General features: G+C 33.6%; 3 protein-coding genes across 3 annotated transcripts in view; 1 reads left to right on the forward strand and 2 right to left on the reverse strand.

Annotated features, from left to right (window-relative positions):
* The window catches only part of LOC107704124 (ATP-dependent RNA helicase DDX55), an 8731-nt gene extending 2987 nt beyond the window's left edge, over positions 1 to 5744 (reverse strand). The window contains exons 1-11 of the mRNA XM_016506980.1: positions 5499 to 5744; positions 5363 to 5413; positions 4789 to 4875; positions 4590 to 4681; positions 4452 to 4514; positions 4229 to 4378; positions 2832 to 3021; positions 2493 to 2575; positions 1476 to 1607; positions 1296 to 1388; positions 131 to 245 (exon numbers count right to left, since the gene is read on the reverse strand). Of these exons, the coding sequence (XP_016362466.1) occupies positions 131 to 245; positions 1296 to 1388; positions 1476 to 1607; positions 2493 to 2575; positions 2832 to 3021; positions 4229 to 4378; positions 4452 to 4514; positions 4590 to 4681; positions 4789 to 4875; positions 5363 to 5413; positions 5499 to 5606 (1164 nt within the window). The 5' untranslated portion in view covers positions 5607 to 5744. The remainder of the gene's footprint in view (positions 1 to 130; positions 246 to 1295; positions 1389 to 1475; positions 1608 to 2492; positions 2576 to 2831; positions 3022 to 4228; positions 4379 to 4451; positions 4515 to 4589; positions 4682 to 4788; positions 4876 to 5362; positions 5414 to 5498) is intronic.
* A 1173-nt stretch (positions 5745 to 6917) lies between these two features.
* Positions 6918 to 11314, reverse strand: LOC107704156 (transmembrane emp24 domain-containing protein 2-like). Its single transcript, XM_016507020.1, has 4 exons — positions 10991 to 11314; positions 10097 to 10289; positions 8681 to 8788; positions 6918 to 7849 (listed from the first exon to the last, which is right to left on the reverse strand). The coding sequence occupies exons 1-4, from the start codon at positions 11168 to 11170 to the stop codon at positions 7725 to 7727; spliced, it is 606 nt and encodes a 201-aa protein (XP_016362506.1). The 5' UTR covers positions 11171 to 11314; the 3' UTR covers positions 6918 to 7724.
* Positions 11315 to 12041: 727 nt separating this feature from the next.
* Positions 12042 to 18095, forward strand: part of LOC107704158 (tyrosine-protein phosphatase non-receptor type 11-like) — a 15444-nt gene continuing 9390 nt past the window's right edge. The window contains exons 1-5 of the mRNA XM_016507021.1: positions 12042 to 12303; positions 14559 to 14681; positions 16568 to 16762; positions 16884 to 17076; positions 17556 to 17675. Coding sequence (XP_016362507.1) covers positions 12290 to 12303; positions 14559 to 14681; positions 16568 to 16762; positions 16884 to 17076; positions 17556 to 17675 — 645 coding nt within the window. The 5' untranslated portion in view covers positions 12042 to 12289. The remainder of the gene's footprint in view (positions 12304 to 14558; positions 14682 to 16567; positions 16763 to 16883; positions 17077 to 17555; positions 17676 to 18095) is intronic.

Genomic DNA, 18095 nt, shown 5'->3' on the forward strand with positions numbered 1-18095 from the left:
AATCTATTTTGAATGCAATTCAAGTCGCTTTAAAGAATCTGCCAAATGCATTTTTATTTGATCTATTTATAAATGCCATAATACTCTGTCTGATAGTTTGTATATGAAATGAAGTTTCTCTCTGACTTACCTTTTGATTAATGGACAAGAAATTTACATACGACTCTTCCATTGGCAGAAGAAAGACGAGTGCATTGCCCTGGTTTCCTATACGTGCAGTTCGTCCACACCGATGCACAAAGGAACTAATGGAAGGAGTATTACATTTGATGAGAAAAATTAGCAATATATGCACAAGATATGCAAATAATGTCACCTTTAAACAGTATTATTATTCAATATTTTTTATATACAATTACAGTATTTATTAATATTTTCAATTAGATTTTATTTTTATTTTTTTATTTCCAATGTCATTTTAGTAATTTTGTTATGTGCTTGTCATTTTAGTTTTTGCTTTTCTTTAGTATTTCTATATAACTTTAATTTATTTTATTTCAGTTTTAGTCATTTGAATTTAAAAATTTTGATTGTTTCAGTTTTTCATCAAATATTTATATCTTTATTTATTTCAGCTTTATTTCAATCACCAAAAATTATTTTTAATAGTTTTAGTTAACCATAACAACAATGCTTTGAAATGCATTGATTAAAACAAAGTGTTAATTCTTAGAATAATGTTTTACTATGTAAACAGATTGAAATATTTTTGGTTTTTACTGTTACTGATTGAAATAAAAGCAGTACATGACATGAAGCGTTTTATAATTATGGTTAAGCACAGATTTAAAATAAACCAGAGTTATATGCCTATATAATAAATTGTTTTATTTCTTCTGTTTAATATGTTGCCAGGGTTAGGAGTAACCTTGAAATAGATAGAGTGTTTTTTTTTTTTGGTATGTATGTGTGGGTATATTATATTAGTAATGTAGGGCTTATCTACATAGCATATGCTATACTCTCAATGCATATTTTATCAGCTTTTTGGCTGGAATGATTTTTTTGTACTGTCCTTATCTAAAAAAAACAATAAATAAATAAACAAGTATGTATGCTGAAGTTTAATACTTAATGTTAGGGGTTTGTTTGATTCATAAAGTATGAGTAATATTAATAGAGATGAAGGACTTAGACACTGTAACACCACTAACTGCATGTCAGCTGACTCTATAAGCACTAATCAAAGCATAAAATAAATTATGTAATAAACTACTCCAAGCCTTTGTGAATGTAGTATAGGCTCACAAGTACATGCTTTTGAGCTCAAGTGTGTTCATGAATGTCCTGGTTACCTTGCACTGCTTGGTGGGTCGTACTGAAGCACCCAGTTCACTTCTGGTATGTCGATGCCTCTCGCCATGACGTCTGTGCACACGAGAATCCCACTGCACACATGCATAATGCCTTTATTCTTATGCTTGATCTTTAACTTCCTTTTTGTAAATAGCTAGAAAGGCATCACACTACATTACCTCTTCAGCGCCCGGAAATCTGCAAAGATCTTGTTTCGTTTATGTTTCATCTTCCCGTGGATGCAGTGGATGCTGACATTCTTGATCAAGACTTCCAGGGCTTTACCGAAGTACTCCACACAGGCACAGGTGCTGCGGATACAGAGAACAATATTATTTGCACTAACGAGTGTGTAAAAAGATTTACACTACTGACCAAAATTTTGAAATAATTACGATTTTTTTTATTTTATTTTTGTTTTTGTAAGAAGCCTCTTATGCCCACCAAGGCTTTTATGTGATAGAGTAAAAACATATTTACTTGAGTATCTGAAACCGTAAAAACAGTAATATTGTAAAATATAACAATTTAAAATAACTCTTTTTCTATTTGAATATATTGTAAAATGCAATTTATTTTTCAGCATCATTACTCCAGTGTCACATGATCCTTCAGAAATCCTTCTAACACACCGATTTGCTGCTCAAGAAACATTTCTGATTATTATCAATTATTCAAAAATGATAAGTCAGTCTTTAAAGAAAAAAAAATGCTTTTATTCAGCAAGTATGCATTAAATTGGTCAAAAGTGAAAGACAACCATAAAAAGAATATTTATAATGTTACAAAAGAAAGAAAGAAAAAAAAAAAGCTGTTCTTTTGAATTTTCTAATCATCAAAGAATTCTGAAAAAAATTCATCACTGTTTCCACACAAATATTAAGCAGTAAAAACTGTTTTCAACACTGATAATAATCAAAAATGGATCAGAATATTAGAATGATTTCTGAAGGATCATGTGACACTGAAGACTGGAGTAATGATGCTGAAAATTCAGCTTTGATCACAGCAATAAATTACATTTTACAATATAGTCGAATAGAAAACACTTATTTTAAAATTGTAATATTTCACAATATAACTATTTATACTGTATTTTGATCAAATAAATGCAGCCTTAGTGAGACTTATTTCAAAAACATTCAAAAGAATCCTAATGATTCCAAACTTATTGTGGCAAAATCAGTCTAACAAACCTGAAGAACACAAGCTGCTTCTCATGTTTGTGCTGTCTGAGAAACGCCACCAAAGCGTTGAACTTCTCCTCTGCCCGACATATCTGCACATCATAAATAAAATCTTCACATAAATAACTCCCCCCAAATATTGGGAATTAGTTCAGACAAGCTAATACTGCCAACTCAACTTGTTCATAATGAGAGAGGAATGTGAATTAAAGGTGTAAACGCAGTCAGTACGGATCTCATGTCATAATTAACAGAGCAGCTATAATTTCTGAAACGCTTCATGAAAATGCATGCATGTGCATCAGTGAATGAGTCCCTGCTGTTTTCAGGCGGCTCTAGATGACTCACTGCGTAATAATTGCTGAGTCTGGCTGGTGTTTTCTGCACGCTCGAGGCTGCCACACCTTTCTCCTTCACTGTGATTCGCACAGGGTTGCGCAGACCAGCCCTCACCAACTTCTCCAGCTCTTGCGTCTGTGTGGCGGAGAAAAGCCCTGTACGCCGCTGCTTGGGTAAATACCCCAGAATAGTGTTTAAACTGTGGAGGCGAAGAAAAAAAGCTGCATTAGCTCCTTAACCCGCTGTTATTCTTAACTTTGAGGTCACCCTTGTGATCCTGGCGGTCCTCTGCAGTGAATGGGTGCCGTCAGAATGAGAGTCCAAACAGCTGATAAAAACATCACAATAATCCACACCACTGCAGTCCATCAGTTAACATTTTCTGAAGCCGAAAGGTGCATGTTTGTAAGAAACAAATCTATCATTAAGGCGTTTTATCTTCAAACCACTGCTTCAGACTAAAATACGAGTCCATAAACCATAAAACTTCTTTCTCCAGTGAAAAAGTTGTGAATCAGGAGAGAAATCTGCAAAGATCAAGCACAATATATAAGTCGAAACAGTTCAAAACAAATATGTGGGTGGATTTTGATGTGAGAGGAGAACAGATGATGGACTTTTTCACTGGAGGAAGCGTTATGGATTATGTATTTCAGCATAATCTTATTTTATCTTTAACAATGGATTTGTTTCTTACAAACATGCAGCTTTTGGCTTCACAAGACATTAATCGATAGACTGGAGTGGTGTGGATTACTTGTGGATTATTGTGATGTTTTTATCAGCTGTTTGGACTCTCATTCTGACGGCACCCATTCACTGCAGAGCATCCATTGCTGAGCAAACGATGCTACATTTCTCCAAATCTGATGAAGAAACAAACTAATCTACATCTTGGATGGCCTGAGGATGAGGACATTTTCAGCAAGTTTTCATATTTGGGTGAACTATTCCTTTAATTTACTATATTTTAGGTCAATAATATTTTTTCTGTAATATTTTACATTTTGAGGGGATTTCAACATAGTAAACAATTTGCACCTCTATATTTATTTCTTTATTAAACAAATATTAAAAAACACTTTTTATAATATTTTTCAAACAATGCAGTATTTAAATTAAAAACAGAGCAAATATATTTAAAAATGAATGGAGGCAGATTATTGCTATCTAAAACCATGGTATAACCACTAGATGCCTATATAGGCTACAGAGAGTGTTATTTTACGTGTGAGTATGCTAATTATGCATGTTAAAACACCCAATGCATATTATAACAAAAGTGATGCAGACTCAACAGAAAGTGTGGTTAAACTGCTAAACAATGTAAAATTAAGTGTTTTATTGCCTACTATTTTGATGTTTTCTGACAGTAATTTGACAGGCTGATGATTTGAGATCATTACCTGGCTTCAAAGCCCATGTCCAGCAATCTGTCTGCCTCATCTAGGACAAGAACGTCTAGAGACTTCACAGCGGTGGCCAAATCAAGCCCATCGGCCTTCCTCCTGAACATGTCCTCCAATCGCCCAGGGGTCGCAATTATGATATTAGCTCTACGAAGTGCACATAACATTGTATATGCTTATATTATTCCAGAGTTAGTTTAAGAGCAGTCCATATACTCACCCCTGAGTCTTAAACTTCTCTACGTCCTCAATAGGGTTGCTTCCACCAATTAAAAGAATCTGCCTAAATACAGACACATAATTTGTCAAATGTACAGGCTAAGACCATCAGACGGTACAGAAAATGTTTTAATCTCACCTAAACTGAGGAAATCCCTGCAGAAATCGTCCCATCACCTCGCTGATCTGCAGTGCCAGTTCTCGGGTGGGTGTTATGATCAATGCACCGACCTGACAACACATTACAACAGAAATGAATTACACTGATGGAATGCAAGCATCTGATGAATAAGAAGACCGTGTAAATGAAATGTCCTATTCATCATCCCAATACAAACCTGCATCTTTTTTAACTTCTCTTCTCGCTTCAAGAGAATTTCTAATGCAGGAATCACAAATGCCAGGGTTTTCCCACTGCCAGTCACCTGAAATGACATTAAATATTATGATATACGAACTTTGGAATAATTCAGATTTTTTATGTTTTTGAAAGAAGTCACATTTTTGAACGGTAGTGTATCACGGTTTTGACAAATATGAGGTAGCAAAAACTTTTTGCAATATGGATAATAATCAGAAATGTTTCTTGAGCAGCAAATAAGCATATTTGAATGATTTCTGAAGGATCATGTGACACTGAAGACTGGAGTAATGATGCTGAAAATTCAGCTTTGCATCCCAGAAATAAATTATAATTTAACATGTGCTCAAATTGAAAACAGTTATTTTAAATTGTAATCATATTTTACTGTTTTTGCTGTATTTTTGCTCAAACATATCATGCAGCTCTGATGAGCACAAGAGACTTCTTTCAAAAACATCAAAACAATTAGCATTTGCAAAATGTACATATGAAATATTCTCAGACGGCTGTCGCGTTGATAAAAAATAAACATATATTCAAATACTCACGGCTTCAGCAGCCACATCTTTATTACTCATAAAAAGAGGGATGCAGGCAGACTGAAATCGAGAAAAAAAAATAGTTAATACAATGCAAATAATATTATTAGAAACATGCGAGTACAGCCAGTCTGAATACTAATACCTGAACAGGAGTCATATATGTAAATTTCAGCTCTTTAAGAGTCTGTAATATGCTGTCATGTAATTTCAAGGGCAAACTCTCCCATTTTCCATCGCTAAAGTTTTCCATCGTTTATGAGTTTAGAAGAGTCTGATCCGTAGAAGTAAACACATGAGGAGAAGATGTGCGCTACACGCAACACGCTCCGAACGGGAAACATGCGGCAGCAACAAACGTTCCGCATCGCCTTCTGTAGGACACCGGTCATCCTCCGGGGGGCGTCGCATTCAAAATTCAGAATATTTGACTTATCTGGTACCTTTATGTAATAAGAAGCTTAGTCGTTTAAATAAATTATCTAATTGTTTCTGACCTACAAACGGAAAACCGCTGCAGAGTGCACACTACGATTGTCAGCGCATAAGGAACAAATGGAGAAAAAACATTTTTGAAAAAATATTTTTTATTCATATTTTATTCTATGTCCTTTGTAGAGGACGCCAGGATTAAGTTATTCAAAAAATAATAATGTATAGGCAAAAACAATGATTTTTTTCATCCACCAGTCAGTTTTTAGGTTTCAGGCTATTTTTAGTCAAACTTTGTACAAAGATGTTTCTCAACTATGTTATGAAAGATATAACAGAATGATTTGATATAATTTTGTACTTTATGGAATATGTGTAAAATGTCCATAAATTGGTATTCCCATTCTATACAATGTATCCATACATTGCATCTAATTTGCATATTAATGTATTCTTGGGGCAAACCATAAGTGTAATAATGGGAGTAATAACGTGGCAACGTTTTCAAAAGAATATCTCATATTTCATGGGAATACTGATCTATAATTTCTTTCCCTATTAACTTGTTGTGTCTCCCCAAAATCCCTGATTAACATGATGTTTGTCCTGGTGTCCTCTACAGAAGACATGCATGAAAATTACGCCTTGTTTCATAACAAAAAGTCATATTCCGCATTGAAACCCCATCACATTTTTCTGAGGTGTTTATTTACGACAAACAATTTGAAAATTAGTTAGATTTAAATGAGTACATAACATTACCATTTCCCTAAGAGTGCTAAATTTGATCATTCTGTCAATATTAGTCATATTTAAAGATCAAGGAGAGGGAGTGTTTATGATCAAACCTCCAAACATTTGATATCTCTAAAAAGCCCTGAATGTGCTCTGTACAGGACAAACTGTGGCACGTACGGTCTCAGAGAAATTCACTAAAATATGATGTCCTCTAGAGGACAAACGTCTATGCATGGGTCCCAGGAGGATACATAATACTGCAGCAGCGGTCTGGACAATAATTTATACATGAATAAATAAAAAAAACACATCAAATACATGGCAGTAAGACTTAAATGTTGTTGCGAGTTTCCATGTTGTGTATCCAAATCTACAAAGATGATAAAAAAGGAGATATTTTAAGAACATTTCATGTTTATTAAATCAAATCCATATTTGACATACATATTCATTGAACTTCAGAGGTTTACAGTTTTATCATCAGTTCACCAGTAGTCTTAGCCAAATTCTTTTGCATTTTCTTTAATGAAGGAGTTGGTTTAGACAACAAAAATAGTACAAAACTACACCGAGTACTTTCCTGTGTGAAGAGACTGGAAATAAAGAAAGAAAAGAAACTGAAATTAAACATTTAAAAAACACACCAGAAAATCTGCGAAAGTAACTAAGCAGTCATTTTACCACTTTACCAGCATCAGGTTTAAATATGTGCCATGGAGGTCGTTGGCATAACTAAATGTGATGATAATGAGCAGTGAAAATGACATGAAATGTGCTCCTGACGACCGCTGACTTCCCATTCACTCACAACACTGTTCATGTTATGGTTTTATTACATCATGCTAATTCCATACAATCCTAAACCAAGTATTGGGGCAACGCCACATCATCACCTTTACTTCGTTCTCATAGTAATGTGCAATCGTAACAGTGCTGAAGAAGAAACACCAAGCAAAAAAATACAAAGATGACTGTTCAAAATAAAGTCGGGCTAAAACAAACTCAATGAATTAACAATTCAAAATCGCACCCCTTACCAAACAAACAATGAAGAGATCTACAACTGGGGCAAATAAAAACAAAAACTGGTGGACTAGCAAACAACCAAGTTCTTCCCATCTCTGTTGAATTGGACATCCAATTCGTATAACTGGTAAATCACAGACTCGATGTGTTTATGTTGTGGAACACAGACAGGATTTTATACGACTCTCCGCACTTCGAAGAATCTCTTCAGGTAGTAAATCTGTCCGAGGGTCATGGCCACCAGCACCAGAGCCTCAAAGAAGGACCACAGCACCACCCTGCTGTTCGTGTTGTCATTGACTAGAGGACACAGACAAAATTAGACAGCAAGTTTAATACACTCAGGTTAAAAACAGATAAATAAATAATTCAAATAGTAATAATTCAAAGTCAATATAAATATGCATTTTAGCTGGACTCATGTCATGCTAAAATAAAAATAAATAATTCCATAAACATTCCAAAGTCTATTTAAACATACAAATATTTGTTCACGTCATGACAAAAATTAATAAAAAAATTTTTTAACAAGTATATTTTTGCTGGGTTCACATGTCAAAATGTTAAAAAAAAAATATTTACAATAATAATAATAATTCAAATGCCATTTTAAATATTTTTGCTGGGTTCATGTCATGTGACGCGTTTATGTCAAAATAAAAAAAATAAAACATTTTCAGGCCATTTAAACATGCATATTAGAGCTGGATTAATGTAATGTCAAAACTAAAATAATAATTCAAAGACCATTTAAACATGCATGTTAGAGCTGGATTAATGTAATGTCAAAACTAAAATAATAATTCAAAGACCATTTAAACATGCATGTTAGAGCTAGATTAATGTAATGTCAAAACTAAAATAATAATTCAAAGACCATTTAAACATGCATATTAGAGCTGGGTTCACTTCATAATGTAAAAAAAATAAAATAAAATTCTACAGGCCATATAAATATGTACATTACAGCTGGTTTCATGCGGTCAAAATTGAAATTATATAAATAATAATTCAAAGGGCATTTAAACATGCACATGGGTTCACTGTTTTAAAAAAAAACCCTGCAAAATAATAACTGCGTAAAAATCAACGACGACAGTGGTGGTGACGTGATCAGTGCGGATGTCTTACTTGCGCGGTGTATTCTCTCTCGGACCTCCATGTATTCCTGCTCATGTTTGACCGCCGTCATGGCAACCGCCAGCTCGTTGATCATCTCCTCCAGCTTATTCTGATGAGCTGGAAATAAATGTATCGCGATTTACTCATAATCATCATATCTACGCAAACATTTCTGCTTATGCAGCATGCAAATACAAAACCAATTTTTACAAACAGCAGTATAAAAGTTTGGAACCAACTGTGAACGTCTCCGATACACATGCGAGAGTCATAAACGGCTTTAGTTTTTTGTTTTCATTCATAAAAATCTGTATTTATACTTCTGTATAGAGCACAAATGATGCAAAACAGGCAATGATAACTTCAAATGATAAAACGCTCTTCTATGATCAAACAACATTCATGTTATATCTGTAAAATAAAATCCACACCATACTCTCTTTATGGTTCAACAATATTTTTATGAGCACATCAGTCAGTGAAATGTTCAGCTCATTGGTCACACGGTCTTTATACACAGGTGCAAATTGAAGTGCAGATGCAGTTAGACTGAAGTTTAAAGCTCAACAGATGTTAAAATGATCTACTGTACAGTCTAGTCCTACCATCCCAGCTGTCACCGCCTCCTGAACAGGGAAGAAAGCACGTTAGAGGAAAAAAAACATGTTAAATCATAATTTCAGCACTGTATAAGTACTAAAAAAGTAAATTATTATTAATAATTAAATATTAACAATATAGAGAGTCATTTTAGAATTGAGATACAATTATAGGTTCCACTTATTTTGATTTATTTGATTGATTATTTTCCTTTTAACTTTAGTTCAAATAATTTTATTAGTTTAATTTTTTTTATATGACTACAGTTTTAATTTTCATGTCAGTTTTAATTATTGATGAGCTGGAAATAAATTAATAGCAATTTACTCGATTATATCAACGCAAACATTTCTGTATATGCAGCATGTAAATTCAACAACATTATAGTTTACACTTATTTTTAATTCGTTTTTATTTTTATATTTTCATTTCAGTTAAAGTTTTAGAAATTTTGTTAGCTTAATTCGTTTTTTTTCTTCTTTTAAATACGCCTATATAGTTTTTTAACTAGCTAAAATTATTTACATTTTTTGATATTTGAGTTCATTTAAGTTATTAATTTCAATCAATAAATTTTTACTGTAATAACCCTGATATATAGAAATAAAGAAATTTCAAGGCAACTGAAATATTTTAGAACTAGGCAGAAAACCTGACATTCATTATAGAAATTTCAATAAATATTTTATTTTCCATGACTTCTCCAGTTGCACGAAAGATTCCTGGTTTTCCGAGACTGTGGGAACCCTGCCATATGGAGCAAAAAGGAATCACACTATGAAAAACAAAGTTCCCAGAAACCCCTGCGTCAGTTTACACGCTCACCCTCTGTCTCCATGTCCTGTCCTTTGGGTGCCTCGCCGATGTCGATGGTGAACATCACAATCTTAGGGGTCATGGTGGACATCTTGTTGCTGAAGCAGAACTTGTAGATCCCGTCCATATGGGCGGCTACAGAATACTTGCCGCTGGACTCGCGGTCTCCTTTATAGATCTGCTTCCCATCCGGACCTGTAATCTGTTCAGGACAAACAATACATTAGGTAAACCTCATCGAAAACATCTGCGGGTGTCAAAACTCGTACAGATGTGTTGATAGTTAATATCTATGTGCGTGTGTATGAAATAAATAAATAAATAAATAAATAAATAAATAAATAAATAAATAAATATATATACACACACACACACACACACATACACACACACACACTATATATATATATATGCACATATGTGACCCTGGAGCACAAAAGCAGTCTTAAGTCGCTGGGGTATATTTGTAGCAATAGCCAAAAATACATTGTATGGGTCAAAATTATAGATTTTTCTTTTATGCCAAAAATCATTAGGATATTAAGTAAAGATCATGTGCCATGAAGATATTTTGTAAATTTCCTACCATAAATATATAAAAACTTAATTTTTGATTAGTAATATTCATTGCTAAGAACTTAATTTGGACAACTTTAAAGGCGATTTTCTCAATATTTAGATATTTTGCACCCGCAGATTCCAGATTTTCAAATAATTGTATCTCGGCCAAACATTGTCCGATCCTAACAAACCATACATCAATGGAGAGCTCATTTATTCAGCTTTCAGATGATGTATAAATCTCAATTTCGAAAAATTGACCCTTTCTACAGCGCCTGTTTATGGGCTAGCATTCATTGTTAATGACATTTATGAACATAAGAGGTGTTTTTTGATGCCCACCTCCACGTCGATGTCCAGAAATCCTCCCTCGGCGACCTCAAACATCAGGCCCATTTTCGTGCCCGAGTTGACGTTCTCATAGAAACACTCCTCCGCGTGAGCGTCGATGCTCACAAAATAGCCGCTCGCCGTGTAAGACAGCGCGCCGAGGAGCACGACGAGTTCCGAGAGCGTAAACATGTTTGGTGCGCTGTATTAATGAGGGACGAAACCCATAAAAGAGACTTTACGCCGCGCTGGACCGATAAAGGCGGAGACTGACAAGCGCTAGCTGCGCTACTGATGATGCCACGTCAAGCTTTAGACGAGCCGCCTGAAGGGACAAAAAGGGGACGACGCCGGACGTGGTTCGCGTTTGCAAAAAAAAACGGAGTGGAACAGTTTTTTTTTTCTTTCTTTTTTTTTTTATTAATGCTCAAAAATCAAGAATAGTACACATAGAATAATACAACCATTAGATTGGTCACTGGATTTATCCTGTAAAACAGGTGACTGCAAGACATTGACCTGAATTGTGGTTTACACAAGTACAGAACCGATTTATTTTTATTACTACATTTATATCGAATTATTTTGGTGCAATTTGGCTTTTTTATTAAAAAGAACACAAACATTAAAATGCAACTCAGAGGGAAAAAAGTTGTTTTTCTTTGATAACGATGATTAAAATATTTGTATTTATTTATTTTAATTAATTATAATATATTTATTTAATATTATTATAAATGGACGTATTATATATAGTTTTATGACCGCACATTAATTGATAGTCACTTGTACTTTTAGGTGTACTTTTTATGGTTTACAGCGTTAGCAGCATAAAATACACTTCATGTTTTTATTTTTTTTTAGATAATTGAACTTTATTTTATAATTTATTTAATTTCTGTAAAATTGTATTTTAACATTATATATATATATAATATAGTATAGTATAAAATCATGATAATGAAAAAATATATATACAGTATGTACAGTATATTAAATTAAAATCTACATATTTTTTGTTCCGTTGTTCCGCCTCTAGAGGGCGCGTCAGAGCGGCGCGTCGCGCGCTGTGTGTCGCAGCTTTGGTGACGTTTCTCCAATCGACTCCAGAAAACTCTCCGCCGCCGCGGCCTATCGCTCCCGGTCCCTCTTTCCCGTCGTTTTATCCACTCATGTCCGTCTGTCCGAACCCAAACCGAGCGGGAGCCGCTGCCGTATGAGGCGCTGAACACGGGACGGTCGATTTAAACGGAGTTTTTACCCGAAAAGTTCGTGAACTTACAGTAAACAGAGAGTGAGGTAACGTTAGCGATGACATCCCGAAGGTGAGAAACTAGCAAAAACAAACCCAATATTCTCTCCATTTCTCATGTATTTTACATATCTTATCGCTGTCGGGCATCCTGTTTTCATGATAAATTAAGCAAATGTTTGTTTCAAGTGTTTTAAGCGTGTAAAATGCGAAATGAGCGTGTTTAATTGAAATGTCAGGCAGTTTAATGATTTAAACCCAGCAGGGCGAGACTGGACATGTTTGAGTCTGAAAGAGTCGGTCTGATGAGCAATTAACTGATGTTAGGACATTGAAAGTCTGATTAATGATCATGTTTCATATCTGCTGTTGATTGACAGGTCACATTGTTGATTTGACGACAGATAGGGATGATCAACAGGAACATGACACTGTTTTGAAGTATGACATGACTGCAGCGTGGTGTGAATTTGAGTTATTTTGATTATTGTAGTTATTGTATCTGGCCAGCTTGTGTTTATATTGTTTTCGTGCCATCTGCATTATAGATAGACAGAGATAAGATTAATAGATGGCTGCATAATTCATTATATAGGAAAACGAAAGTCAAATTGCATTAGAAACAAACTGTCAAAGCACAAAACAATTTACTAAAAGTTATGATTTGTGATGTGCATAATGCAATTGTTTTGGTGTCACTGTATATACATTGCTGTTCAAAAGTTTGAGATCAGTAAGATTTTTAATGTTTTTTAAAGAACTCTCTTCTGTTCATCAAGGGTGCATTTATTTGACCAAAAATATTGGAATTTAAAATATTCATCTTTTTATATTTTAATATACTTTAAAATGTAATTTATCAAGCTGTATTTTCAGCATCATTACTCCAGTCTTCAGTGTCACATGATCTTCAGAAATCATTCTAATATGCTGATTTATTATCAATGTTTTGATTATCAGTTTTGCTGCGTACATTTTTTTTTGGAACCTGTGATACTTTTTTCAGGATTATTTGATGAACAAAGTTAAAAAGAACAGTGTTTACTTAAAATAGAAATTGTTTCTAACAATATAAGACTTTATTATCACTTTTTATCAATTTAACACATCCTTGCTGAATAAAAACATTTCTTTCAAAAAATAAAAATAAAAATGACTGACCCCAAACATTTGAACGATAGTGTATATTGTTGTGAAAGATTTCTATTTTGAATAAATGCTGTTCTTTTTAACTTTTTATTCATCAAATAATCCTGAAAAAAGTATCACAGGTTCCAAAAAAAATGTAAGCAGCAAAACTGTTTCCAATATTGATATTAATTCAGCATAAAATTAGAATGATTTCTGAAGGATCATGTGACACTGAAGACTGGAGTAATGATGCTGACAGGATCACAGGAATAAATTACATTTTAAAGTATATTAAAATGGAAAACCATTATTTTAAATTGCGATAATATTTCACAATATTACTGTTTTTTCTGTATTTTTGGTCAAATAAATGCAGCCTTGATGAGCAGAAGAGACTTCTTTCAAAAACATAAAAAAATGATTGAACAGCAGTGTACACAAACACAAAGGCATATATTGCACTATTTTGTTCCAATAATGTCTAGGGTTATCATAGATAACTATAACTAAACTTTGTTACTTGAAAGGTTAACTGAAATAAAATAAAACATAAAATACTTTATTTCAGCTAGTTGCCAAGGCATCATTTCTCATTTGAATTTAGTTTAACTTGATGTACAAAAATAACTAAAACTAATAACTTATATATATTAAGTTATTAGTTTTATTATATTATTATATTTATATTATAATAAATAATTATTAAACTAACTATTAATAATAAGTAAAAATAAAAACATATTTAAAAAATAAAAACAAAACTAATAAAAAACACAACAAAATGACTAAAACCGTAACTGGAATTAAAATAAAGAGAGAAAATAAAAATGAAACTAATACAAAATATTATTAAAAACAAAAAACTACTAAAACATTAATTAAACACTAAATATTAATTAATATAAAAATAATAATAAAAACGATAATAGTATCTCGGTGATACTAAAATAACACAGATATTCTCTATATTTAATGTGCTAAAATGGGTTTATTGTTGAGCTGCATCTCTAGCTTCTGATTCTGAATGATCTTTTTTCATATGATAGTGTATTTACTGACATTTCTGCAGTTACTTTTATGTTTACTGTTTATTTACTGGTCAGTAGCTGTTTTGTTTGCTGAATAAAAAGGGTTAATGCAAAATGCATCAGTATTTCATGTGATGACGTGTTGATGGTGTTGTGTTTGTGTCTGTAGGTGGTTCCACCCCAACATCACTGGAGTGGAGGCGGAGAACCTTCTCCTCACTCGTGGTGTGGACGGCAGTTTCTTGGCCCGTCCCAGCAAAAGCAATCCTGGAGACTTTACGCTCTCTGTCAGGTGAGAGGTGACGGAGAAATCAGGATTCAGGCTGGGAATAACAAGTGTTAATTGGAAAAATCATATATGTGACCCGTGCTGGCAAAATGAGTCGGAATGCGCATGGGCTAATTTTGAGCTACAGGCCAAAAAAAAGTGAAACATGTAGATTTTGAGGTTTTCACAAAAATGAGTTAATTAATCCCTCGTCTAGCGATCCCAGTGCTCCAAATAATAATTTTAGATGTTTAATTACCTTTATTTGTACGTTTTCTGAGAGGAGTACCTTTTCTCCGCTCGTTTCTCACGCTGACTTGTCATCCGAAGCGCACACATAAAGGCGCTTTTGACAGCACGCGATCCCGATAAATATAGGCTACACGCATACACAGAATTACAGTATTTAAGTATTCACGCAAACATAATCTGTTATGTCTTAAGGGAACGTTTGAGGAACTGTTGGGGAAAACATCTGATGTGTAACATTAATATTATGACAATGTTAATCTAACAATAAAAGAATCACTCGCTGGTCTTGATTGAACTACATTTGTAGGTTTAATAATCAATTTATTTGTAATTAACAGACTAAAGGGATTTTTACATTTGATTATTTGTTATTCTTACTTGAATGCTTTTGTTTAGATGTAAAATGGAAAATGTAATGCATTATTTGTTTCTTATATTTGTTCTACAGTTTTTTTTGCATCTGTTCTGATTTATAATAACAAAGATAAAATAAAAAAATATCTATATTGTGATTATTAATATAGTAATTATTATTAAGAAAAGAACTGGAGGAAAAGATGCAAACATTGCTCTGTGATTTTGCTTTGGAACCTTCAGAAAACTTTAACTCGATTTTTCTCAAAATTGACTTTGCTGACTCTGTCGGCTTCAAACAGGTGTAGCTCAGTCATTTTTCGTCCGATTCCAACAAATCATACGTCATTCTGAAGGTCTTAATATAAAAATTTGATCATTGTGACTAATTTTTCCAGAACAGGTCACATATTTTGCACTTGACTACAGTGTAGAAATATCCTGCTAAATTTAAAAGGTAACAAAAGCTTACATTTGAAGTTTAAAAAAAGGCAGAAATTCATCGTAAAGTACTGACAGGGTTTACAGGATGGCATTATATTTACTACTGTATTTCATTAAGTGATATAATGTTAACATACCTCTCTACTTGAACTACAAACTAAACTCTATTTAAAGGGGTCATATGATGTTGCTAAAAAGAACATTATTTTGTGTATTTGGTGTAATGATTTACCATAAAAAGTACTGATATCCATTATAATAATACAGTACTGTGTGTGAATATCAGTGTTTATGAGTCTGTCAGCTGTCCAGCGACACTTGGTAGCTTAAAGTATTCGCAGTCTGTGTGTTTCTCTTCACGAGACACGGATAACTTTTGTATAATGATGAATTCATCAAGCATTTGAAACCCTTAAATTAAAACCCCTTAAAACATTTTAACATCGATTACTCCGTATTAAAGTCATGGAAGGAGGGCACACACCGGCAGAACATCTGACGTCTGGCAACCACAAGCATGAAAGCTTGTGGAGGCTTGTTATAAATGCAAGATAATGAAAATGTACAATTGAAAATGAATTTTTTTCAGGATTAATAACCAGTGGGCAAATATAAATTTATTGTGCAGCACTTCAATAAATTATATAGTAATTCATAGTTTTTACTTGCAAAACCATAAATTTGACAGTGCTTTAAAGTAAAATTACATGTAATATGATGTTAAACCATTTGTAATTTTTCACATTATATGGCAAGATAGCTTACAGTTATGTACAGATATTTACTGTAACATTTTATACTGTCTGCTACTATAAACTGAAGTTCTACACGCACTGAATTGAAGCTCTTCTCATCACTAGGCGAAATGGCGCCGTCACCCACATTAAGATCCAAAACACGGGAGACTATTATGACCTGTACGGTGGAGAGAAGTTTGCCACTCTGGCTGAGCTGGTGCAGTATTACATGGAACATCACGGACAGCTGAAAGAGAAAAACGGAGACGTCATTGAGCTGAAATACCCACTCAACTGTGCCGATCCCACTTCTGAGAGGTGAGTGTGAGCATAGCTCATTATCTGTCTGTCCTTCCATGATAGTTGTGTTTTATAGGTCTTTTTATTGGCGTCTGAACCTGAAAACCCTCCTGTGATGTTGTCCTTTATTTTTTGCAAGGTGGTTTCATGGTCACCTATCTGGTCGTGAGGCCGAGAAGCTGTTGACAGAGAAGGGCAAGAATGGAAGTTTCCTGGTGAGAGAAAGTCAGAGTCACCCGGGAGATTTTGTGCTCTCCGTACGGACTGGAGATGACAAGACAGACACCAGCGACGGCAAACCCAAAGTCACACACGTCATGATACGCTGCCAGGTAAAGGTCACTTACAATTTTGACTTGCACGTCACATTTGTTTTCTTTTAAATTGCAAAGGAGTTAGGATGGTTAACTACGTGTTAAACAACCAGCTAGTCATTTAGTGAGCTCAAATAATGTACAGTAGATTTAAAAAAATATTTTACTTGTTTATTAAATGAAAAGATGCAACTTTGTGATTTAAATACTCTTCAAGTAGTTGTTTCTTGCATATTTATAATAAATAATAATAATAATAACAATATATATATACACATATTTATTTATGAATTTATATGTCAGCAGTGCTTTAGATATTTAGGCTAAAATGCATTCTTGTGTTTGTGTTACTTAATTGTTGGTCTTGGTGTAGATTGGAATCCTGTTTAAATAGTTAGTTAGTAGGTTTATTTATTTCCAAATCACAGTTATAAAAAGGCTGTTTACCTGTGTTATGTTTTATAAATGGGCTGTAATTTCTATTATCCTTTTATCAGCATGATCTGAAGTATGATGTTGGCGGTGGGGAGAAATTTGACTCGCTCACAGATCTGGTGGAGCATTACAAGAAAACCCCTATGGTGGAAACACTGGGGACAGTCCTGCAGCTCAAACAGGTGTGTGATTGACACAAATTGACATGAGAGTAATCATGCATTGAGAAGTGCACTTTTAAATCACAAAATCCTATGCTAAATGAATACACGTCTGTTCAAAAGATTGGGGTCAGTAAGAATTTTTTAAAAGAAATTAATGCTTTTATTCAGAAAGGATGCATTAAATGGATCAAAAGTGACAGTAAAGGCATTTATAATGTTACACATTTTGATTTCAAATAAATGCTGTTCTTTTAAAGTTTCTATTCATCAAAAAATCCTAAAATCAGAAATGTTTCCTGAGCAGCAAATCAGCATATTAGAATGATTTCTGAAGGATCATGCAGCCCTCTACGGACACCTTGGCAATTGAATCGCCATTGGCTAGTAAATTTTTTTGTTTACTCGCCAGACTGATAAAAAAAAATAAAAATAAATATA

Source organism: Sinocyclocheilus anshuiensis, unplaced genomic scaffold (genome assembly GCF_001515605.1).
Source record: "Sinocyclocheilus anshuiensis isolate Anshui unplaced genomic scaffold, SAMN03320099.WGS_v1.1 scaffold690, whole genome shotgun sequence".
Lineage (NCBI taxonomy): Eukaryota > Metazoa > Chordata > Actinopteri > Cypriniformes > Cyprinidae > Sinocyclocheilus > Sinocyclocheilus anshuiensis.